Below are 25,750 nucleotides of genomic sequence, written 5' to 3' on the forward strand. Positions count from 1 at the left end.
TGTCATAGTCATGAAAATACAGTTCTGCAGGTAAATCAGATTACAAAAAAATTCTCCTTTTTTTATTTCAGAAACTGCTCCACTCTTTTCCCCAGGATACGCCTGGTATTGCAGTTCAGTCTGATTTAAAAGTTGATGAGACTGAGCTGCAATACCAGATGCAGCCTACGGACAGAGGTGGCGCTGTTGTGAGAAAAAAAAATCAACCTCTTTTTTTTTATAAAATGTTTACAATGAGCCTCATAGTGTTAAAACAGTTTGCTGAAGTGTAAACATCAGAGTGAACCAGGGAATGTTTCCCCAATTTTAGACTTATGGATTATGTTATTATTTTACTTCTTCCGCTTACCTGTAAATACTAGGCTGGCATTCTCAAGCTCTTCTTGAGGAACCTTGAAACTGAAGGACTCATTGTAAAAAGGGTCAATGGTGCCTCTCATGCATGATGACTTTTTGGTTTTTGCTAACTTTAACCCATGAACCAGCTGGATTTTCACAAATGGATCTGTCCAAAAATAAAGTACAGCCTAGTCATAATTATAAAGTAATAACTACACAGATTACAGAAAAGCAAATACATGTACAAATATATATATATATATATATATATATATATATATATATATACAGTATATATACTATATAGTTATATATAGTATATATATACACACATACACACACACACACATATATGGGGCAGCGCGGTGGCGCAGTGGTTAGCCTTGCAGCGCTGGAGTCCTGGGTTCTAATCCCACCCTGGACAACATCTGCAAAGAGTTTGTATGTTCTCTCCATGTTTGCGTGGGTTTCCTCCGGGTACTCTGGTTTCCTCCCACATTCTAAAGATATACGGATAGGGAATTTAGATTGTGAGCCCCATCAGGGACAGCGATGATAATGTGTGCAAACTGTAAAGCGTTGCGGAATGTGCTAGCGCTATATAAAAATAAAGATTATTTATTATATATATATGTATATATATATATATATATACACACACATTTTTGCAAAGTTTTTGATGTGTTTTTTTCCCATTGGGTGAAATAGGAATGAGTATAAAAAAATACACACAAAGGAAGTAAACAACATGTGTATAACAAAACGTGCAAGTGCAATAATTTTCTGGGAGCAATACTTGCTTTTCTGGAACAATTTCAAGGGTGCCAACACTTTCGGCCATGACTGTAAACATATATATAGGGGAATTCTAAATCAGCACATTTATCACCTATCTACAGCACAGATAGATGATAAATCAGTGAGGGTGCAACTACTGAGACCCCCAGCGATCACTAGAACAAGCTTTGAATCGATGCTGACCATGTGTCAGTTTTTACAATTCTTGTTGCATCCCTTTTTCATATATGAAAAAAAAAAATTATATTCTCCCATCCATTAGGCGACATTCCCTCAGTGAGCTTTTGGTGAATTTTTTTATGCTGCATATTTTCAAATAACGCAAATAACCTATTTTACCTAATGGGTGCAGAAAATCTGCAACATCAAAAACTCACCAAAAGCTCTTTGTGGGAAAGTAGCCTTAAACAGTAAAGTACGGACAGCACATGGATGACATCAGAGCGCAATTTCAGAGCCATTGCCTTGTATTTGAGAATTTGATCCACCACACAAATCAATGTAGGATGTTTTCTCCATTTTTAAAAATAAATAAATACATTTGTGGACAATCAGTCTGCAAAAATAAAGGACATGTGAAAAGAGGCATTCACTGTAATGGGTACATGATCTACCCATAAAAATAATGGATAGCACAAGTACCAAAAAAACAAATGTCTACACAAAGGTGAGGCTACGGAGTTCGGTTCAGGAGATCTGCGACTGGTTCAGAATAGATGAGTACATGCAAAAAAGTCAATTTTTCATCCAGGCAGACAATTTGTCATCAGTATGCTACTTGTATTGTCATCATAAACAAATTATTAAGCAATAAATGGCAAAATATAGTTTCCTATATTAATTACTGTAATGGATCTGTAAAAAAAAACCCAGACACTGTACGGTTCAAAACCCTATGTGATTCGGATTTTGCGCACCCAACGACTTATAATGGGTGAGTCTGAACCAAAATACAGAACAAAATAGTCCACACTGCAATAGACCATCAGTGCATGTGTAAAAACGTTCTCGTGAAATTCCACATTGACTTTCATTGGTCAGTGTGTGGGCCGTCACACGGCAGTAATTTGGTCAGTAATTAACATCAGCATTTGTAAGCCAAAACCAGGAGAGAGTCAAAAATGCAGAAGTGGTGCATATGTTTGGTTTTTACTTTTCGGCCACGTTCACACGTGTAAGCCAAAACCAGGAGAGGAACAATCAGAGGAAAAGTATAATAGAAACACGTGAAATACTGACCAAATACTGAACGTGTGAACGAGACCTTAGACAAAGACATTAGCAAGCTCAAGCCTTACCAGATCCCTGGCTCATGTCAGTCTGAAGAAGCTGTTTTGCTCTGATAATATCCACATTCAGTCTTCCAGCACTTGGCAGGTAATTAAGAGACAGAAGCAGCTCTCCCAGCTCAACTTCATTCTGAAACAAGAAGATATATGAGCAAGACATCCAGTGGTAGATTTCTCCAGGCCGTTACCTCAGCCCCGAACGGTCTTGCTGAAATTTGCTAACAAGCTGTAGATCTGTATATTAACACTAAAATAGAGAAAATCTAATTGTTGGTGGAGTCAATCCAATATCTAAAGCCCTTTTAGGCCATGTCCACACGTTGAGCACTTGGTGAGTTTTTTACCTCAGTATCTGAAAGTCAAGACCAGAAGAGGAACAATTAGAGAAAAAGTATAAAAGAAACACGTCACCACTTCTGCATTTATCACCCTCCTGGTTTTGGCTTACAAATCCTGAGGTGAAAAAACTCACCAGGTATTGAATGTGTGATGTGGCCTAACAGGGAAAATAGCAATAGGGTCAGGGGCAGACTTCCCGCCTGTGCATGTGCACAGGGGCCCATGGGGGAGGAGAGCCCCATCAAGAAAGTTAAATCTGTGCCAATCTGATCGACACTTGCTTCCCCATCATGATGTGTTGCTTATTGGTGGGAGAGCCAGGTGTTGCACTCCCACCGATCAGATATTGATGACCTATACTAAGAACTGTCCATCAATATAAGTCCACTCCAGAGCCTTTTAGTGAAGGCACCACTGGAGTAAGATGCCCCCATATATTACAAGTGCCATGCACCTCCACAACTTTTACTCCAGTCACAGACTCAAGTACATTTCCTGGGTAATTTTACACATTTATTTGGCATAAATTTTGATGAATTGACTGGATGGGTTTCATCACTCTCCATCATACCCTAGTTCCGTCCACTTTGGCAAAGCTGGCCGGGACTACAATACCAAAAGTTGCAAAATGTTTGGGCAACTTCAAGTATCATACCCTACTGTATGTCATTGCCATAGAATTATGGCTCCATCTTTCACTATAATTTGCACCTTTTCTGCTGACTATCATTGTATGGTACACCATAAAACTCTGAGGTGCGAAAACTCCAACAGGGCCCCTAACTATGATGGCTCTTTAATAGTATTGATTTTCTCATAAGAGCCAAAGGGACCCCCCTAATTTGCATGGTACAGATACTACTATATCTCCTACACCCACTATAGCTACACTCCTGTCTATGTATTTTCACTTGCCAATAGCAGCACCTACAGTCAATGAGGGCACCTTTAGCTGGGCAGAAATTCAAAGGGATCATCTTATGAGGACAGTTACTTTCTTAGAACAGAAGCCGACAGATGTTACTTCTCTCATCCTCCTGATCAATTGTTGTCACCGGCCACTCATATCCCCTAAAATGGCCAATGCAGGGGAAATGTATAGTAGTATTACATGCCAGTTTAAATGGACATCCATCCAGGCAACGCATTGATAAGGCAAATCTTCCAGGCAGAACTGGCACATAATTAGCTTTTCTCCATAAAGTCCCTATGCCCTAATCGGACTTGTAGATAGAGAATGCGTCACGAGGGTGTAACGTCCCCCAAGGAGACCTAGAGTTAGAAGGTCAAAATGGGTAATGAATTGCAGGTCCTCTTTAGAGACAATGTGATTTGTGTCCTGGAACGATCCTGCTCTTAGAAGTCACTTTTGTCAGGGCCTGTCTGAAAGATTAAAAGACGCACTAGCGTTTTACCAAACTCCTAAGTCGCTGGAGGCCGCCATGGCTCTGGCCATACGTATAGGTAGATGTCTCAGAGATAGACCTGTTGTGACTCTGCCCACATGGTACTCCCTAAAACTGAGGTTCTCCATGTGTGCTCTGAAGAACCGATGCGGTTAAGAGGGGCCTCCCCTCAGTATGAGTCTCTTGCGGTTTGCCGCAAAACGGGGATGTGTTTTTTCTTTGGTCAAAAGGGGCATTTCATTGGGGTCTGTCCTTCTTTACGAAAGCACAAAAAAAGTCGGAAAACTTCTAACCCCAGGTTATCTACAGCAGATATGGCAGGAATTGTTATGAAAATTGCAGCAAGCAGCACAGTAAGTGACATATCTCTCCAATCAGAATCTCAGCCCCTACATCCTGCTGCTCTCAGATGGGGTAGCAAAATCTTGGTGATTGATTCCCTTTAATTTCCATGGAGACTACTGTGTGCTTGATTTTGTGTGAAAGAACATCAATTATCTGATGTAGGACTATACATAGAGGATAGGACACATGCTGTCTGCCTGGAAGATCAGAAGCATACGCCATACAGTGCTGGATACATTGTCAATAATAGGATAATATAGGACCCTCACGTACTACTCTTGTGGCACTGGCAAATGGTTTAATATTTAGAAACTGTAGAAATACAGTTCTGAATAACATTTGTGTCATCAAACGGGTGTGTCCTTACACGGTTGGTCTGACAGTGTCAGCACTGATTGGGTAATGTGACAGTGTTCAGAGACATGCACCCAACTGGTAACTCTCAGTTGTCAATTTATTTACAAATTTCTATTCGGAATAACAGAAGAAGTCTACAGAGAAAAACTTATAGGAAAATGGGGAAATTAAGTATTTAGTCAGGAGACCTACTGGACATGTCAGGGCCTACTGGGATTTCAATAAGAAAGCCATTTTGGACCTAACATTGACTCTGTCAGCACAGAAGGACTTTTCAAACCAAGTACAGGCGGTCATTGCTCCATGAAGGGATCAATACTTTATACAAACCTTGCCACCTGTTTATTTTCCATCTATCTCCACCATTTCCTGGACATATAAAGCCAGAGCTGTCAATCAAAAAAGAAGGCGGTGTGGATAAAAGCAAAACAAGCAGGTGGGAAGGAGTATATAAATGATTGACCCCGCCATGATGCACCAAACGGCGGGAATTGGTTAGAACAGTCATTCTGTGCTGACAGAGTCCTTTTAAGGAGGTATTTCAGGCAGAATCATTCATCACCTCACCACTGGATAGGTGATAAGTACTAAATTGGTGGAGATCATGTACTGGAATCCCGACTGATCGTAAAAATGAGGAACTCTATTCCCGCCAGCAATAACACAGTGGCCAGGAGTAGATTGAATGAAGCTGCTGTTGGGCGTGCTCTCTACCATGTCACCCATTATCTATTCTACTGTATATAAAGCTTTGCAAACATTACATGTTTTACTTTATTCCTTGTCATAGATTGGCTCATACGGCTGCACACGGAGGTAGACACAGTTACACTGTCTCTTTAAATCTTCTGTTGGTTTATTATACAGAAGGTATAGACCAGCACAAAGTGAAAATAAACACCGCCCTTCAGGCAAAACAGGAAAACAAATAAACAAAATGGTGTATAGTCTCTACATCTATGGGGATCTGCCCGCTCCGGAGAACTTAGCATCCACACGTTCAGTTTTTCCTCCTCAGGACACAAAACGCTGGAGTTCTTCACTCCAGCCCTACTGAACACTGACTGCATCTGGAGGCCAACTATTTAAGCCCCAAACCACACCTTGGAGTGGAGATGAGGTGGACAACCTCCCACTCGCCCTATGGTTGTCCACAAAAACCCAGCCACTCAAAAAAATGGCTAGTTAACCCCTCACAACACTTAATGTGTTGGAGGAAAACTTCTGGGTTTTAAATCACTGAAGCTATTAGCCTCAGAGAAACATATCTCCTCTCCAGCACTTGCCAGTGACTTTGTCACACCCCATATTATTGTCCTACACTGTAGATTAATATGTATTCATATATACCGCCATCTTATCTGTGAGGCTGAACAAACATTGTAACATTTACAATAAGCTCATACATGAAAATGATGCATAATAGCAAAGATTTACAATTGGCAAATGACAGGTCACAAATGCTACATTTTCCATATCTAAATTATATGACTGCCTTATAAGATGCTAATAATTGTATTACTTGTGGGTTTATGAGATAACCATGCTCCAAACCAGTGTGACCTTTTCCTTCTCCAGGTTGTCACTGGAATATTGTAGATGGGATTTCTACAGAAATGCAATAACAAAGCCTCACACATTTGGTCCATGAGAACAGAGTCTGTGATCTTTATACCATTGTTCATGCAATGCTTTAGAAAAAGAACGAAGAAATAAACTGTACAAAGCTGTGTACAAAAACGCTCCACATGAAATATACATATCTTTTTTTTGTTATCAGATTGATAGCGGCATCTGTCACAGACAATAATATATAAAAACAATTTTATTAGAGATTTTGTAGCATTGTAAGCCAGGCATATGGGTATCCAATTATACTAAATTATCATCATTTTGATATGTAGGTTGAAACACCATTATTGACTAAAACAGAAACAGCTGTGTAAGAGACTTAAAAACTAAGTAAGGAACAAGCAAACTCTGTTAAAAGGTAAGGTTGTAGAAGACAGTTTCATGTTACAAATCATACACCTGCCAAAGGGGAAGACTGAGTGCTGTATCAAGATACAAGGTAGTTATACTGCATCAACAAGGGTTTTAAGATGTACAGTTCAAACACTTTTGAAGAAGCACCAAGAAATTGTCAACGTTGAGGATTGTAGACACAATGAATGGCCAAGGAAATCTAAAGCAGCAGATGAAACACACATGACGCTTACTTCCCTTCAAAAATGGAAGATGTCCAGTAGTGCTATTAGCTCAAAACTAGCAGCAACCAGTGGGACCCAGCTAAACCCGCGTACAATGTGGAGATGTCTGGCCAGAAATGGTCTTCATAGGAAAATTTTAGCAAAAGAGTCGTGCCTTTTGAAATGGAAACAAGACCAAGTGACTCAACTATGCGCAAAAGAATAGGAGCTGGGGTGCACAAAAAAATGCAGCATGTGCTACAGACTGATGAGACAAAATGTGAAATATTTGGCTGTAACAGAAGACAGCAGTAAAGCATGGTGGAAGGTCCGGGCAAGTTTGGGACTACAGTTCAGCAAATGGATTTGTGGATTTGGTCAAGATTAATGTCATCCTCAATTCTGAGAAATATAATTAGACACTTATCTATCAGGCAAGGCGTATGCTTGTTTCTGAATTTTTTCTGCAGCAGGACAATGACCCCAAACATACAGTGAATGTTATTAATAACTATCATCAGCGTAAAGAAGTACAAGAGTCCTAGAAGTGATAAAGTGATCACCACAGAGCCCAGATGAAATGAAAGAGCAGACAAAAGGATTTGTTCAAGCCTACATCAACAGAAGATCTGTGGTTAGTTTTCCAAGATGTTTGGAACAACCCTTCTGCTGAGTTACTTAAAAAACTGTGCACAAGTGTATCTAGAAGAGCCAATGTTGTTTAGAAAGTAAAGGGTGGTCACATGTGATACTGATCTAATTTATATCTCTCTTTTGTACGATCACTTAGCATTTTGTTAATTAATAAAAGTAAACTAGTAACATTTCTATTTTTTAAAGCATTCTTACTTTGCAGTATTTTTTTTTAGACCTGCCTAAAACATTTACACATTTAAGACACAAACCTGACTTTAACCCCTTCGCGACATGCGCCCTACTAGTACTGCGCTGCCGGCACTGCATTAGTGCCAGCAGCAGTACTAGTACGGCGCACCGATCACCGCGGTCTCGCGCTGAGCGCCGCGGTGATCGGGTGCGGGTGTCAGCTGTATACGACAGCTGACACCCCGCAGCAATGCCCACGATCGGCGCTATCGCCGATCGCGGGCATTTAACCCCTCTGATGCCGCTGTCAGTAGTGACAGCGGCATAGAGGGGGATCGCGCAGGGACGGGGGCTCCCTGCGCTCTCCCACCGGAGCAACGCAATGAGATCGCGTTGCTCCGGTGACCCGGAAGGAGTCCCCGGATCCAAGATGGCCGCCGGACTCCTTCCGGGTCATGAAGTGACCTGGCTAGCCGGCGCCTGCTGAGAGCAGGCGCTGGAGAGCCAGCTAAGCTGCCTGTCAGATCGTTGATCTGACAGTGTGCTATGCACAGTGTCAGATCAACGATCTGATCTAATACAGAGATGTCCCACCCTGGGACAATGTTAGAAAGTAAAAAAAAAAAAAAATAGAATGTGTAAAAAAAAATTAAAAAAAATCCCCAAATAAAAAAAAAAACATTTCCCAATAAATCCATTTATTTATGTAAAAAAAAAAAAAAACAATAAATGTACACATATTTGGTATCGCCGCGTCCGTAACGACCCGCTCTATAAAACTATCCCACTAGTTAACCCCTTCAGTGAACACCGCAAAAAAAAAAAGAAAAAAACAAGGCAAAAAACAACGCTTTATTATCATACAGGCGAACAAAAAGTGGAATAACACGCGATCAAAACGACGGATATAAATAACCATGGTACCGCTGAAAACGTCATCTTGTCCCGCAAAAAAAAAGCCGCCATACAGCATCATCAGCAGAAAAATAAAAAAGTTATAGCTCTCAGAATAATGCGATGCAAAAACAATTATTTTTTTATATAAAATAGTTTTTATTGTGTAAAAGCGCCAAAACATAAAAAAAATTACATAAATGAGGTATCGCTGTAATCGTACTGACCCGAAGAATAAAACTGCTTTATCCATTTTACCACACGTGGAACGGTATAAACGCCCCCCTAAAAGAAATTCAGGAATTGCTGGTTTTTGTTCATTCCGCCTCCCAAAAATCGGAATAAAAAGCAATCAAAAAATGTCATCTGCCCGAAAATGTTACAAATAAAAACGTCAACTCGTCCCGCAAAAAACAAGACCTCATATGACTCTGTGGGCCAAAATATGGATAAATTACAGCTCTCAAAATGTGGTGATGCAAAAACTATTTTTTGCAATAAAAAGCGTCTTTTAGTGTGTGACAGCTGCCAATCATAAAAATCCGCCAAAAAAACGCTATAAAAGTAAATCAAACCCCCCTTCATCACCCCCTTAGTTAGGGAAAAATAATAAAATGTAAAAAAATGTATTTATTTCCATTTTCCCATTAGTGCTAGGGTTAGGGCTAGGGTTAGGGCTAGGGTTAGGGCTAGGGCTAGGGCTAGGGTTAGGGCTAGGGTTAGGGTTAGGGTTGGGGTTAGGGTTTCAGTTATAATTGGGGGTTTCCACTGTTTAGGCACATCAGGGGGCGTCCGATCTCAATTCCAGCCAATTCTGCTTTGAAAAAGTAAAACAGTGCTCCTTCCCTTCCGAGTTCTCCTGTGTGCCCAAACAGTGGTTCCCCCCAACATATGGGGTATCAGCGTTCTCAGGACAAGTTGGACAACAACTTTTGGGGTCCAATTTGTCCTGTTACCCTTGGGAAAATAAAAACATAGGGGATAAAATATCATTTTTGTGGAAAAAAAAATATTTTTTATTTTCACGGCTCTGCGTTATAAACTGTAGTGAATCACTTGTTGGTTCAAAGCTCTCACAACACATCTAGATAAGTTCCTTGGGGGGTCTAGTTTCCAATATGGGGTCACTTGTGGTGGGTTTCTACTGTTTAGGTACATCAGGGGCTCTGCAAATGCAACATGACACCTGCAGTCCATTCCATCTAAGTCTGCATTTCAAACGGTGCTCCTTCCCTTCCGAGCTCTGCCATGCACTCAAACGGTGGTTCCCCCCCACATGTGGGGTATCAGCGTACTCAGGACAAATTGGACAATAACATTTGTGGTCCAATTTCTCCTGTTACCCTTGGGGAAAAAAAAATTGCGGGCTAAAACATCATTTTGTGGAAAGAAAAAATGATTTTTTAATTTTCACAATGCTACATTCTAAACTTTAGTGAAACAATTGGGGGTTAAAAGCGCTCACCACACATCTAGATAAGTTCCTTAGGGGGTCTTCTTTCCAAAATGGGGTCACTTGTGGGGGGTTTCCACTGTTAAGGCACGTCAGGGGCTCTCCAAAGGCGACATGGCGTCCGATCTCAATTCCAGCCAATTTTGCATTGAAAAGTCAAATGGCACTCCTTCCCTTCCGAGCTCTGCCATGCGCTCAAACAGTGGTTTATCCCCATATATGAAGTATCGACGTAGTCAGGACAAATTGCACAACAACTTTTGGGGTCCAATTTATCCTTTTACCCTTGGGAAAATAAAAAATTTGGGGCAAAAAGATCATTTTTTGTGAAAATTAATAAAAAATTTTTTTTTACGGCTCTACATTATAAACTTCTGTGAAGCACTTGGAGGTTCAAAGTGCTCACCACACATCTAGATTAGTTCCTTAGGGGGTCTACTTTCCAAAATGGTGTCACTTGTGGGGGTTTCCACTGTTTAAGCACATCAGGGGCTCTCCAATCTTGACATGGGCTCCGATCTCAATTCCAGCAAATCTTGCATTGAAAAGTCAAATGGCGCTCCTTCCCTTCCGAGCTCTGCCATGTGCCCAAACAGTGGTTTACCCCCACATATGGGGTATCGGCGTACTCAGGACAAATTGTACAACGACTTTTGTGGTCCAATTTCTCCTGTTACCCTTGGTAAAATGAAACAAATTGGACCTGAAGTAAAAATTTTGTGAAAAAAAAGTTAAATGTTCAATTTTTTTAAACATTCAAAAAATTCCTGTGAAGCACCTGAAGGGTTAATAAACTTTTTGAATGTGGTTTTGAGTACCTTGAGGGGTGCAGTTTTTAGAATGGTGTCACTTTTGGGCATTTTCTGTCATATAGACCCCTCAAAGTCACTTCAAGTGTGAGGTGGTCCGTAAAAAAACGGTTTTGCAAATTTTGTTGCAAAAATGAGAAATCGCTGGTCAACTTTTAACCCTTATAACGTCCTAACAAAAAAAATTATGTTTCCAAAATTGTGCTGATGTAAAGCAGACATGTGGGAAATGTTGTTTATTAACTATATTATGTGATATAACTCTCTAATTTAAGGGCATAAAAACTAAGAGTTTGAAAATTGCTAAATTTTCATAATTTCCGACAAATTTTTGTTTTTTTCACAAATAAATGCAAGTCATATCGAAGAAGTTTTACCACTATCATGAAGTACAATATGTCACGAGAAAACAGTGTCAGAATCACCAGGATCCGTTGAAGCGTTTCAGAGTTATGACCTCATAAAGTGACAGTGGTCAGAATTGTAAATATTGGCCCTGTCACTTAGGTGAAAACAGGCTTTGGGGTGAAGGGGTTAAACTTCCTTCCATAACAACATAAATAGTGATATTTACTAAACCTTTCGGGGATAGACACATCCTCTTCTGTGTTCCACCTGACTTTACCTAGGGGGCGTGGGATTCATCTTTATATTGAATCAATATTAAAGTCTCTCATTGTTACCAGTCTGATTAATCTGGCTGAATCCCTGAACTGGAACATAATTAAAACTCTCATTCTAACCCTAATTAATCCAAATGATAAAGTTGGTCTAAGGCTGTGTGCACACGCTTGGATTTTTTGAGTTTTTTCACTATAAAGACGCAATAAAATCGCGAAAAAAAATGCATCCATTAAGCATCCTATTAATAGAATGTAATCCGCAATTTTTGTGCACATGTTGAGGTTTTTTTCCACGAAAAAAATGCATCGCAGTAAAAAAAGCAGCATGTTCATTAATTTTGCTGATTTTTCGCGGATTTTCCGCTATTTAAGGCATTGGGAAGCTTTGCAAAAAAACGCAAAAAATCAGCACAAAAAAGGTGGGAAAAATGCAAAAAAAAATGCATGTGGTTTTCCTGCAGAAAATGACAGCTTTTGTTCAGGAAATTTCTGCAAAGAATCTTGACGTGTGCACAGCCTAAGTCAAACAGAAATACAGTCAACAGTTTCGCCTCTTTCTGTTCTCCATGCTTAGTGTGGAATACACAGACAAACAGTGCAAAGATTGAGTCAACTTCTCTCCTTTTTATCTGGTTTCAGGTGTGATTTTCATATTGCCCACACCTGTTACTTGCCACAGGTGAAATTGAATGAGCATCACATGTTTGAAACAAAGTTTTTTGAAGGATGCCTACAATTTTGTCTGGACCATTTTGAGGGTTTTATGTAAAATTATGTCCAATTTGCCTTTTTTTCTTAGTTTTTATTTGTGTTGCTCCAATACGCGCAAAGCAAATAAACATGTGCATACCAATATGTGTAATTGCAATAATTTTCTGGTAGAATTACTTCTGGAACAATTTCAAAGGAGCCAACACTTTCAGCCATGACTGTATGACTGAGAAGTTAAAATAAAACTATTATTTTCATTGTTTAGTAAGACGGTTTTTAGGGCTTAATAGAGATGGAAACAAGGGTACAAAAAGCACTTTATATTATGGCCACGTACAAACATCCTATCGGGACACATTGACTTTGCACAAATTTGGCTTCACATATACAAATGATGCGGTGAATATCTTTGTCCTAAGTGTTGTATTGTCGTAAAGCATGTTATCAAAAGTTAAAGAGGGTGTTTCACCAAATTTTTCATGTTCAACTGGACACATGATGTAATAAAGGCTTCAGAACTGAACAGTATGATTTATTTCTATTGCGAAGATATTGGAAATCAAAGTATTTGGCACATAATGAATTCACTTTTTAAAGTCAAAGGGGGTGTTAGCAGAGTTTTTACTGAGGTGCATATTTCTTCTTCCTGTATTATGCTGACTAGTCATAAGCAGATCAAAACACACTTCAGAAAAAGAATATGCCTCACCATAGTTTAGAGCAGGCTTATCAGTGTGTGAGATGTATAACAGATAGCCCTGATATCCTGGCCTAAACTCCTGCATGATCAGAAAGTGTAGATGATGAACACCTTTCAATTAAGGTACCGGTAATCAGTGTGGGGAAAGGAGAAGCACAGCTGAGTTTAGCTGTGTTATATTACAAGCTCACAAACCATCTATCAGCTCTCCTCTTCTCATAGCAAAGTCACCTCTGCTGTGCTGCCCCTCCTTATAAAATGACTTTACAAAGATGTGTCAGTAATAGTACTAATGTCTGTTGTGCTGAGAGCAACATGTACTCACTCTACAGTGAGATAAGAGTGGTGTGGTGTTACATCTCACACAGAAGGAGTCCAGAACAGACTGCTCCTGTGTGAGAGACAATGACAACCTGCTTTCACTGCAGAACTATTACAAGCTGCTTTAGAACAACAGACATAAGTGTAATTACATTTAACACAATAAGGCTACTTTCACACTTGCGTCGTTTTAGATCCGTCGCAATGCGTCGTTTTGGGAAAAAACACATCTTGCAAATGTGCCCGCAGGATGCGTATTTTTCCCATAGACTTGTATTGCCGACAGACTGGCCATACGTCGCGTCCGTCATGCACTGGATACGTCGTGTTTTGGCAGACCGTCGTCACGAAAAAACGTTCAATGTAACGTTTTTTCGTACGTCGGATCCGCCATTTCCTACCACACATGCGCGGCCGGAACTCCGCCTCCTCCTCCCCGGGACTTAGAATCGGCAGCGGATCCGTTGAAAAACTGCATCCGCTGCCCACGTTGTGCCGAATTTGCACAACGTCCGTTGGTACGTCGCGCCGACGCTTTGCGACAGCCGCATACCGACGCAAGTGTGAAAGTAGCCTAAGAAACCTGTTATGGTGCAGGTGTGTTTTTTCTTTCTCTAGTGTGTTGCTCGCTGCTTATGATTGGTCTGCATCATACAGGGGAATAAGTACACGCCCTCTAGTAAAAACTCTCTGATGACATCCAACATGGACTTAACAAAAATTAACATATTAAATCCCAAATGAAAAAAAATCCACTCTGTAGCCCTATTTTATTGTGTGTCCAGTTCAACATGAAAAATTTTGTGGAAGTCCTCTTTAAGTTTCATGAGGTTTTGTTATATATTTTTCAGTGTTTTGAGTTCAGATACGTCCAAGTGGCTACTCTCGTGATTTGTGATTAGGTTAGAAATACCACGGCCTTCAATAACCGTAAGATAGTGTATGCCATTCACCCACTGCATGCCACAAAACCACCTTCACCCTTTCCCAATCCTCTGATAAGGGCAAATGAGTGGCATAATGCCTTTACAAGACGAGGAACACATGAGCATTATCATATGAAAATCCTGTCGTCTGTCATACAATTCTGCCGTCTCTGGGAACAGAATCTACATAGTGCTGAATGTATCTTCATCAGTAAGCAGTGCGACATCTGTTTTTGTAATCCTCATTGGAATAGCTTGCAAATACTATTCAGTAAACTAACAAATCTTACTAAAAGATAAAAAAAAAAAGAAAATCATAGAAATGCCAAGTGTGGTAAAAAAAAATAATAATCCAGAGACATACGGTAGATGAAATGGTTTTCATTTCACAGGTGTACCCTGTAAGGTTTAATAAGTGGGATTTCTTGCCTTATAAATTGGGTTGGGACTATCAGTTGTGTTAAGCAGAAGTCTGGTGGATACACAGCTGATAGTCCTACTGAATGGACTATTAGAATTTGTATTATGGCAAGAAAAAGCAGCTAAGTAAAGAAAAACAAGTGGCCATCATTACTTTAAGAAATGAAAGTAAGTCAGTCAGAAAAATTGGGAAAACCTTGAAAGTGTCCCCAAGTGCAGTTGCAAAAACCATCAAGCTCTACAAAGAAACTGGCTCACATGAGGACCACCCCAGGAAAGGAAGACCAAGAGACACCTCTGCTTCTGAGGATAAGTTTATCCGAGTCACCAGCCTCAGAAATCGCAGGTTAACAGCAGCTCAGATTAGAGACCAGGTCAATGCCACACAGAGTTCTAGCAGCAGACACATCTCTACAACAACTGTTAAGAGGAGACTTTGTGCAGCAGGCCTTAATGGTAAAATAGCTGCTGGGAAACCACTGTTAAGGACAGACAACAAGTAGAAGAGACTTGTTTGGGCTAAAGAACACAAGAAATGGACATTAGACCAATGGAAATCTGTACTTTGGTCTGATGAGTCCAAATTTGAGATCTTTGGTTCCAACCACCGTGTCTTTGTGTGACGCAGAAAAAGTGAACGGATGGACTCTACATGCCCAGTTCCCACCGTGAAGCATGAAACTTTTTAAAAAGTTAATTTTTTTTTCTCGAATGAATTAGTAATCCATACAGTGTAACATGCTTTGTGGGTGACAAGGTGACAAGGATGGCAGAATCTGGCGAGACTCCCGAAGGAGCGATCGGAGGAATATCAGAGCTAGACCAAACTGGCGCAACATCAGAGGTGGCAGGAGCATGTGGTCCGGAACCAGACAATTTCACGGAACCAACAAGGCCTGAACCCAGGTCGCAGCTTTCACCGGGTTCTTGCGGATTGTGGACGGGAGAGCAAGGATCCAACAACTAGTGAGCGGACCAGGGGGTCTAGGCTGGTTGGAAGAGAGAAGACGAGCCAGAACCCGAGCTAGAGTCATGCCAGCTGGTCTGCTAGCCACAAGGTACCGACAGTTATGGGGGTCCAAAGAAGAGTTTGGGACCCATCATTACATCTTGTTCAACCAGCAGGCAGTAGAGACAGAAAATTGCCTCAAAGTCTGTAAGAGATGATGGCTGGAACCAGGGTCACATTCCTCAAAATGGAGGGTCAACATCGCAGGCATGCGGTGGGTGTGCTCCAAGGAGGAAGGGGGCAGGATGAACCTTTCCTGCAAAATTAATGGGCCTGGGAGATGCTCCTCGAGGCAGCTTGAGATGGGACAACCACCCCCAAAAGACTGTCCTTGGAGTTCCCTACCTCCTATGTGGGAGGAGCCAATGGTGCAGGTGACACAAGGGGCTGTTGCCCATTTCTACACATTGGGGGCTCCGGCAATAGCTGAAGCCAGATCTCCTACAGCCCAAGCATCTAGGAATAGGACTCCAGGAAGCAGGTGGAGGCAGTCCCTCCAGCTCCTGAGGAAGGAGAAGAAGAAGCAGACACCTGAAAAGGATTACTGTGTTACCCTCCTCAGAATTTTCTCGTGGCTTTGCACTTTGTGCAAAGCTTTTATGATTGCAGCAGTACATCAAATATAGTTGAATGAAGCCCTCCAGTTATTGCCTTCAAGGGTCTATGGATGACTGGATAACCCTCCTTATTTGATTTTTTTTCTGGCTTTGTGCTGTGTGCAAAGCCTTTATTAGTATAGAAGTACCACAACTACACTTTCTTGGTGCCTTCAAGGGTGTATGGATCACCCTCCTTGTAATTTTTTGCAGGCTTTCACTATGTACAGTGCTTTTATGAGTGTAGGAGTACCAGAGTCACACTTTGTTCACAATATTTCAATGTTGCACTACAGTTGGTGCCTTCAGGGTTGTATGAATGACCCTGCTTGTAATTTGTGGCAGGCTTTGCACTGTGTGCAGAGCTTTTATGAGTGTAGGAATACCACAACTACACTTTGTTCACACTATTTGAATGAGGCACTACAGTTGGTGCCTTCAAGGGTGAATGGATGACCCTTCTTGTCATTTTTGGCAGGCTTTGCACTTAGTGCATTGACTTTGTGAATCTAGGAGTACTACTACATGACAAAAAAACAGTTCTAAGCCTCTCTGGGGGTATTTTTTTTATTTCCACCTTTATAATAGATGAAATGTGGATTACATCCGCGCTGCTGCGACAAATAATAGATCCAGATATACTTGTAAAATGTTCGGGTGGTTTATTCAACGCGTTTCGAAACTCATGGCTTCTTCTTCAGGAAGTTTCCACACAAAGATATGACACGTGGTACTGTTGCCCTGCTTATATACATTCTGAATTCAAATAACGGCGCCAAGCAATCTTCTGGCATGTGACAGACAGTGTCAAAGTTCAAATAAAGCCGTATTACATAGAAACAAGCTATTTTTAACATATATGTAAATCATTACTATCATAATTATAATCGGTGAACAATATACTAAAATTTCACTTATTTTTCAGATTGGAAGGTATAAAAAATATTTTATTTCCACCTATGACACTGCCTTCTTATGATTGGGCAATTTCCCACAGGGGAAAAATGAAGACCTCCAGAGAAGAATCTCAGCTAATGCCCCCTTTAGTGAAGGGGAAATTTCCATATAAAGTTTACAAGCTAATATTTTTGCAACAGCGATGAGAAAAAATATGAAAAATGGGTCCTCTTTTAAACGGTAAGTGGCCTCACATACATGTCCGATAGTGTACTACGTGACTGGGAATTTTTTCACTGGTAATTTTTTTAATTAGATTCCACAGGACTCACAGCATACCGATATCTGCCAGTTTCAATTTCCCATCCCTAGAGGAAGATTAAATAGATATTTCCCTTGTTTTGTTTTTACCTGTGCATAATATCAGTTTAATATTACTTCTTGTACATAGAGACAGAGGTCGTCAGGGTTCATATTTCTGTTCCCATCGTTAAGCACTGATGATAATCCATTGAAGCTTTTAACACTAATTACCAGTTATCTGAAATGTGTAATGCTTTACTCCTCCAATTGCAACCACAAAATAAGGAATTATTAGTTCAAAAGCAGAATATAAAATCTCCACTGCCTTTGTATAACTACAAGGTACTGAAAACAAATTTTTACAGGACTGCTAGCCACCCTAAAGCCCTCTACAGCTTCTACCTCATTCCTTTGAGGGCTTTTTCTTGAAATAATTGTCCAGCAAATCAATTTGGTAAAAAATTCCACAGCCGATGGAGATATGAACCTTATAATCCACAGTTTAGAACTTTGCTGATACTTCCAGAGCAGATGGAATGTGTATTATAAGGCATGAACCAGTGCTACATACTAGCCAAGAAGAAGCCATGATTGTGCCAGTACAATCCCAGGTTCCAAATTACAGAAACGGGTGGGGTCTGTGCTTGCCCTGTGCAAAAGTGGTTCTTTTATGGGTTTTCAAGAGGTTTGAGAGAGGATGTTTTGGGGCAGTCTCTGGGGTGGGGTTTAAATGCCCCAAAAATTAGGTGTTCAAATATTAGTACGTCTGTTGCTGTATCATTAGGTAGAAACAGGAACACATGGGCTACTTGCACAGTGAACAAGTCTGTATGATCATGTTCACACATATCTGCACAAAAGCTGTTCTGCCCTGTATGCACACATGGATTTTTCCTCTCTGAACCCTGTTCACACAGGTTATATACAGATGATCAGGTTTTTAAATACATCAGATAGGGATTGCATACATTAGTTAGGACTGCTCTGATAAGGGTATACCGTGAAGATTGGTAGAGCAGCTTAGTATACATTTTTTGCAAAAAACGTATCAACCAAATACCCTGTTTTTTACATCTTTTACTAGCACTTGCGGATTACTGCAACATTTTTTCAAACTGAGTGTTTTTGGTTTTACTATTCTCTATTGTGTCTTCATCATTAGGTAGAAGTAGACAATCGGGATCCCGTGTGTAGAAATAGAAATTATAAAACTTTTAACTCCGTACTATATTTCCTTAGTCAATCTTTTGTCTCCTGGATAAAAATCCATCAGTAATTCTGAGCCAAGGGAACTTGCTGCCCTTTTTAAGTGTGGCAGGGTTCATCCTTTGCCTTTAGGGCCCCTGTGTAGCACCTATGGTTTGTTATCCTGTTTGGTACTAATGTGGAACTAAACTTCTCAAAGTTTTTTTATATATATTTTGAAGCATACTGCACATTAGTAGGAGTTCAGGAAGTAAGACCATCATGGATCATTTAAAAGACCTGCATAGGCCGGAGCCCAGCAGTGTACAAGCTCAGTTGAAAGTCCTTACATCACTGTGCGTGCCCTCATGCAGGAGCTCTATACTTCTACTCCCAGAAGTGAGCGCTTCAAAGTATTCTTTTGCAGGAGCGCTCCTCCCCTCTCCATCAATTTTTAAAAGAACCAACTGTCATCTCCTTATTCCTAACATATGTATGTGACATGCCAGGTTCCTGGTTATCACAGTGGCATTGCTTTCCTCCCGGGGAGAGTGATGTCACGCTTGGAAGCGAGGGAGGAGCTTCTGTATCAGGTAACCACAAGCATACAACTTGTTTACACTCCAGGCCAGAAGGGGGAGCTCTGATCCAGTTTGTGGATGGTTCCCCTATATATACATATATATTCTGGTCTGGAGGGAAAGTTCAGACAGTCTGTTAGAGAGACAGAGACGAGAGCAGTCAGACAGTGAGTGTCGGAAGGACTGAAGGGGCCGTGCAGCCACGAGGGTGCTGCAGCCCCTGGAAAAGGGAAACAGAAGGAAGAACAGATTGTAGTGAGCGTGTAGGAGAAGAGAAGCGATGGAGAGTGAGACCTGGGGAGAAAAGCTGTGACTGAGCTACCTCCCCGCGGAGCGCAGACACCGGTAGCCGGAAGACCGTGGTTGTGAGGGACTCCAAGACTCACAGCAGAAACCATAAGGACAGCTGGACTACCCTAACACCTGGAGACACAGTGGCGCATAGAGCCCGGGTCATGATAGAGACCCTGTAAAAAGGCTCGAGCCACCTGTCATACGGGTTAGTGTCCCTCCTTTAAGAAGGACAGAGAGAACAGCAAGGACCTTGACAGAAGCCACAGGCAGCAATGGACTACACCACCGCGCTAGTAGGAAGGCTTTTATCTCCACCTGGTAAAGGGGACCCTGAACTCACTTCCAAGCCAGCCGGACCCTGCCTGTACCTGTGATCTGGTGCCCTGGACTGTGGCTGCCTGAAGTCTTCAATAAACCAGGTAAAGAGACTGAAAACCTGTGTCCTCCGTTACTTTCTGCACTATCCACCATCTCCATCTACACATCGGGAGCCCTGGGTAACCCAGCTTTACCTGTGGGAAGTCATACCATCCCTGCTGCAACAACATCACCCCAGAGGACCCCCTTTAAGCAGCATCAGTCATCACTGACCGAATACCACAGGTGGCGTCATGAACAAACTTTATTTACAAAACCCCTTTAAAAACCTTTCCTTTAACATGGGCTCCCAGGGACACGGACCGGGTCGCCGCCACCGTGACACATCCCTTTAAGTACCGAGTACCCCTAGGCCCTGGTGGGCGTTCCATGTACAATATGTACGAGTTATGATAACTTCTTCGGAAAGGGGAGGGCAATTTTAAATCATAGAAAAACAGGATGTTGGAGTTGGAAGGGACCGCCAGGGTCATCGTGTCCAACCCTTTGCTCAATGCAGGATTCACTAAACCATCTCAGACAGATGTCTGTCCAGCCTCTGTTTGAAAACTTCCATTGAAGGAGAACTCACCACCTTTCGGGGCAGCCTGTTCCACTCATTGATCACCCTCACTGTAAAAAGTTTTTTGTAATATCTAATCTGTATCTTCCCCCTTTCAGTTTTATCAATTGCATCCATGTGCAAATGAGAATAAAGATGATCCGTCTATACTGTGACATCCCTTCAGATATTTGTAGAAATATATATACAAATATATATAAACAGGATCATGGGGTGCATTAAAAGAGGTCTGGATACACATGATGAGAGCATTATACTGCCTCTGTACAAATCCCTAGTTAGACCGCACATGGAGTACTGTGTCCAGTTTTGGGCACCGGTGCTCAGGAAGGATATAATGGAACTAGAGAGAGTACAAAGGAGGGCAACAAAATTAATAAAGGGGATGGGAGAACTACAATACCCAGATAGATTAGCGAAATTAGGATTATTTAGTCTAGAAAAAAGACGACTGAGGGGCGATCTAATAACCATGTATAAGTATATAAGGGGACAATACAAATATCTCGCTGAGGATCTGTTTATACCAAGGAAGGTGACGGGCACAAGGGGGCATTCTTTGCGTCTGGAGGAGAGAAGGTTTTTCCACCAACATAGAAGAGGATTCTTTACTGTTAGGGCAGTGAGAATCTGGAATTGCTTGCCTGAGGAGGTGGTGATGGCGAACTCAGTCGAGGGGTTCAAGAGAGGCCTGGATGTCTTCCTGGAGCAGAACAATATTGTATCATACAATTAGGTTCTGTAGAAGGACGTAGATCTGGGGATTTATTATGATGGAATATAGGCTGAACTGGATGGACAAATGTCTTTTTTCGGCCTTACTAACTATGTTACTATATATATTTTGTAATTGATTTTAGCAGTTCTTTGTCATTGTAAAAAAAATAAACATTTTAAAAATAGAAACTTTTTTATTATTTTTCTGTATGTTTTCCCCTAAAAAAAGGATAAAAAATGACATCAAATTTAAGCCTCGTGTATCCTCCCATAAAAACAGGCAAGAGTTATTTTAATTTCTCAACGAGAAAAGTTTTTAGAGATATTAAAAACTCTTGTACACTAAAACCCTAAAATATACCTGAACAGGAATAGGGAAAAATTACACCCCCTTGGTAAGGACCATAAAAATTCCAAAAAACTGAGAGATAGTGTCAGGACTTAGAACCGCAATGGTCTACAGAAAATTTTAAAGGGTTATTCACGATATTATTTTTTCTAATTGGCTTCCTGCTGTGTGAAATATCAAAAGTCAGATATGCTCACCGATGCTGCTTCTCTGCCGCTTTGCCAGTTTTTGTTGACCGGCTGCATTGGTATCACCACCAATACGGCACAACTGACAGCTGTAGCCAATCATTGGGCTCTGCAGTTCCTGCCATCTTTATCGGTAGAGCTCAGTCATCGGCTACAGAGGTGACATGCGCTGTAATGTTGACATCACCGCTCCAGCCTATCAACAAAGATCGGAAAATCAGCGCTGGAGCAGGGGAAGGTGAGTATACATGTGCTTGTTATTAAATAAAAATTGTGTACTATGACTTTTAAGGGCCTACAACATACGAAAAAAAATGCAAAAGTCTCCATAGAGACTTGCTCCTTCTATTTTATAATGTTACCATGGACCTATAATTAGGGATTAAACGATTTTCTCTTATTTTTAAGCAGTGTGAAACCCTGCAGAATTTTTGTAGAATTACTAAAGGATCATAATTGTACAGAAACAGCTGGTTACAGAGGAACTTTAATTGTACATTAGTTGCCCTGGATATTGCACTGGTCAGCGATGTACCAAGAGTCCTCGTCTTGAGCACAACTGCTTCCTCATTACTACATGGCCATGGCCGGAACAGATGCTGCTGGATCCTGAAAGAGCAAAACACAATCCATCCAGAACATGATGTACAAGATCATTAGCGCAGAGTGAGTCACGCTGGTGCCATTCCAATAGGATCTTCTCTTACGTTCCCAGAAAACTCTTGAACTCTTACTTTATAGGATGAACAAGAACATATTGACATGATCTTCAATGATACTAATGGAGACTTAAGTGTTACCTCTAAGAATATTTCCCTAGGTAGTATAGCAATATCCAACATGTAGACTATATATTCTCAATACAGAGAAATCTAGCTAATGCATATGAAAGACTATCCAGATGCTTCTAAGAGGACCTGTCACAAGGTCAAAAGTAGGCAGTTTTCTTATTTTACACCTGCTGCTCCCGAGTATTCTGTTGTTCAAAATTTATTTTTTAATCCGCCATATTGTTATTGAAATATGGGATTTGAATATAGCTCTAAATGGACAAAAAGGGATTTTTTTCCAGCACCAAAGTAAAATAATTAAAATTAGCCTTTAATCACATAGGATAAAAAAATGTGCAGAATGTGCCCATACTAAAAACCCTGTGACAGATAGAAGCTGTTGATTTAGAATCAACCAGCAACTAAAGGGTTTAAAATGGTTATAGCAAACAGGGAGTGGTTAGCACAGCCCCAGGGGATACTGGGAAAGTTGTTATTGTGTCCTGAACAGCCAAAAGTAAGGTGTGTGCGAGAGAGTCTCCTGTCAGACTGACATTAGACAAGTGGTATAGACCAGTTCTTCCTGGGAAGTGATTGCTGTAATCATAGGAGCAGTCAGGACAGCCAGGAGCATCTTTATTACATCAAGATAGAAGTGACAGAGCTCCAGCACTGGACTCATCCCCTCTAGTGATGAGCAAATATACTCGTTACTCGAGATTTCCCGAGCACGCTCGGGTGACATCCGAGTATTTTTTAGTGCTCGGAGATTTAGTTTTCATCGATGCAGCTGAATGATTTACATCTGTTAGCCAGCATAAGTACTTGTGGGGGTTGCCTGGTTGCTAGGGAATCCCCACATGTAATCAAGCTAGCTAAGAGATGTAAATCATTCAGCTGAGGTGAGGAAAACTAAATCTCCAAGCACTAAAAAATACTCAGAGGTCACCCGAGCGTGCTCGGGAAATCTTGAGTAATGAGTATATTCGCTCATCACTAATCCCCTCCTCCCAACTCACTGCATGAGCAAGGTGCAAGTCTGCTTAGGTTAAGACACTGTGTGTGAAGAGAAGTTATCTGTGAGATAAGGTTTCTGTAAAGAGACTTTCATATATGTTTATGAAGCATTGCATGAAGAGAAGGGATTCTGTGTGATGAAAAGAAGCTTGAATAAAACCCCTGTGATCGACTTCAGCTCAGAACCATGTCATAGCTGTGAACCTGTAAGCAGTTACCTCCCCTCTACTGTGGAGAATTATAATTAATGGTCGCCCTGAGTAAGATTTCCTCAGGATTCCAACAAGAACTCATGTTTCCTTTGTATCACCCTCATATCCTGAGTGGCGAGCATACAACAAACCTAATGTGCGTAAGCTGTCATCCCTCATCTCAAGATTGTAAGAATCTGTATTCACTGAAAACAGATTTCACCCGTAAATTGAGAATTTTGAAAATGAAAGATCAGTCCAGGAGGAGTAAGCAAAGGATTTCTCTAATAAAATATATTAAAAAGTTTTTTTTTATATTTTCATACTAGTGATTTATGGCAAAAAAATGAAAACAACATGTCTAAAGACATGCCCTCAGAAAATCCTGTGAGCTACACCCCCTTGGCAAAGCCTATAACAAATGGCATCCCATTAGTGAAGCGGTGTGAGGGCGTATTTTTCATACAGCAGATGATAGTTTTATTAATATAGTTGTGGGGTACATACAGCATTTTTATTGTTTTTAATTGCCTTTTGTTAATGAGGTGTGACCCGAAAAAATGGAAAATCTGGAAATTTATTTTTCATCTCTCTTATGAAATGGGTTAATTAATTTTATATTTTGATTGGACTTTCACAAACATAAAATAAAAAGTTATACCGTAATTTCCCCCGGGATCAATAAAGTGTATCGTATCGTATCGTAAAATGTTTTTTTTTTTTCATTAAAAGGTGAAAAAAGGGTTGATTAAAACTTTTATATTTTTCTATTCTTTTTATATTTTTTTAAAAACTTTTTTCTTTAACTTTTTTTAGGGGATTTGAACCCCCAGCTGGGCTTTTTATGGTGACTAAGAGGGCATTCAGTAAGCTTCTGGCTACCGCAACAACCCATTGGCATCCTGAAATCACTCCTGGGGAACAATGGGAGCCAAAGCATGTGCAAAACTGTCAATGAGTCCATGTAAATGCCACTGTCAGAGTTTGATGTTGCCATTTAAATAGTCAAACTACACTGTGTGCAGAATTATTCGGCAAGTTGTATTTTGATCACATGATACTTTTTATACATGTTGTCCTACTCCAAGCTGTTCAGGCTTAAGAGCCAACTATCAATTAAGTAAATCAGGTGATGTGCATCTCTGTAATGAGGAGGGGTGTTGTCTAATGACATCAGAACCCTATATAACGTGTGCTTAATTATTAGGCAACTTCATTCCCTTTGGCAAAATGGATCAGAAGAGAGATTTGACGGGCTCGGAAAAGTCCAAAATTGTGAGATGTCTTGCAGAGGGATGCAGCAGTCTTGAAATTGCCAAACTTTTGAAGCGTGATCACCGAACAATCAAGCGTTTCATGGCAAATAGCCAACAGGGTCGCAAGAAGCGTGTTGGGCAAAAAAGGCGCAAAATAACTGCCCATGAATTGAAAATCAAGTGTGAAGCTGCCAAGATGCCATTAGCCACCAGTTTTGCCATATTTCAGAGCTGCAACGTTACTGGAGTAACAAAAAGCACCAGGTGTGCGATACTCAGGGACATGGCCAAGGTAAGGAAGGCTGAAAAACGACCACATTTGAGCAAGAAACATAAGATAAAACGTCAAGACTGGGCCAAGAAATATCTTAAGACTGACTTCTCAAAGGTTTTATGGACTGATGAAATGAGAGTGACTTTTGATGGGCCAGATGGATGGGCCAGAGGCTGGATCAGTAAAGGGCAGAGAGCTCCACTCCGACTCAGACACCAGCAAGGTGGAGGTGGGGTACTGGTATGGGCTGGGATCATCAAAGATGAACTTGTGGGACCTTTTCGGGTTGAGGATGGAGTGAAGCTCAACTCCCAGACCTACTGCCAGTTTCTGGAAGACAACTTCTTCAAGCAGTGGTACAGGAAAAAGTCGGTATCGTTCAAGAAAAACATGATTTTCATGCAGGACAATGCTCCATCACATGCCTCCTACTACTCCA

The 25,750-nt window shown here is 40.9% G+C and overlaps 1 protein-coding gene across 4 annotated transcripts in view; it reads right to left on the minus strand.

Moving 5' to 3' along the window:
- Positions 1-25,750, minus strand: part of SYT17 (synaptotagmin 17) — a 79,047-nt gene that overhangs the window by 21,113 nt on the left and 32,184 nt on the right. For all 4 annotated transcript variants that reach the window (XM_069734123.1, XM_069734124.1, XM_069734125.1 and 1 more), the window contains exons 6-7: positions 2,436-2,556; positions 350-505 (exon numbers count right to left, since the gene is read on the minus strand). In XM_069734123.1, coding sequence (XP_069590224.1) covers positions 350-505; positions 2,436-2,556 — 277 coding nt within the window. The remainder of the gene's footprint in view (positions 1-349; positions 506-2,435; positions 2,557-25,750) is intronic.

The sequence above is a fragment of the Ranitomeya imitator genome, chromosome 7, assembly GCF_032444005.1.
Source record: "Ranitomeya imitator isolate aRanImi1 chromosome 7, aRanImi1.pri, whole genome shotgun sequence".
Taxonomy (NCBI): Eukaryota; Metazoa; Chordata; class Amphibia; order Anura; family Dendrobatidae; genus Ranitomeya; species Ranitomeya imitator.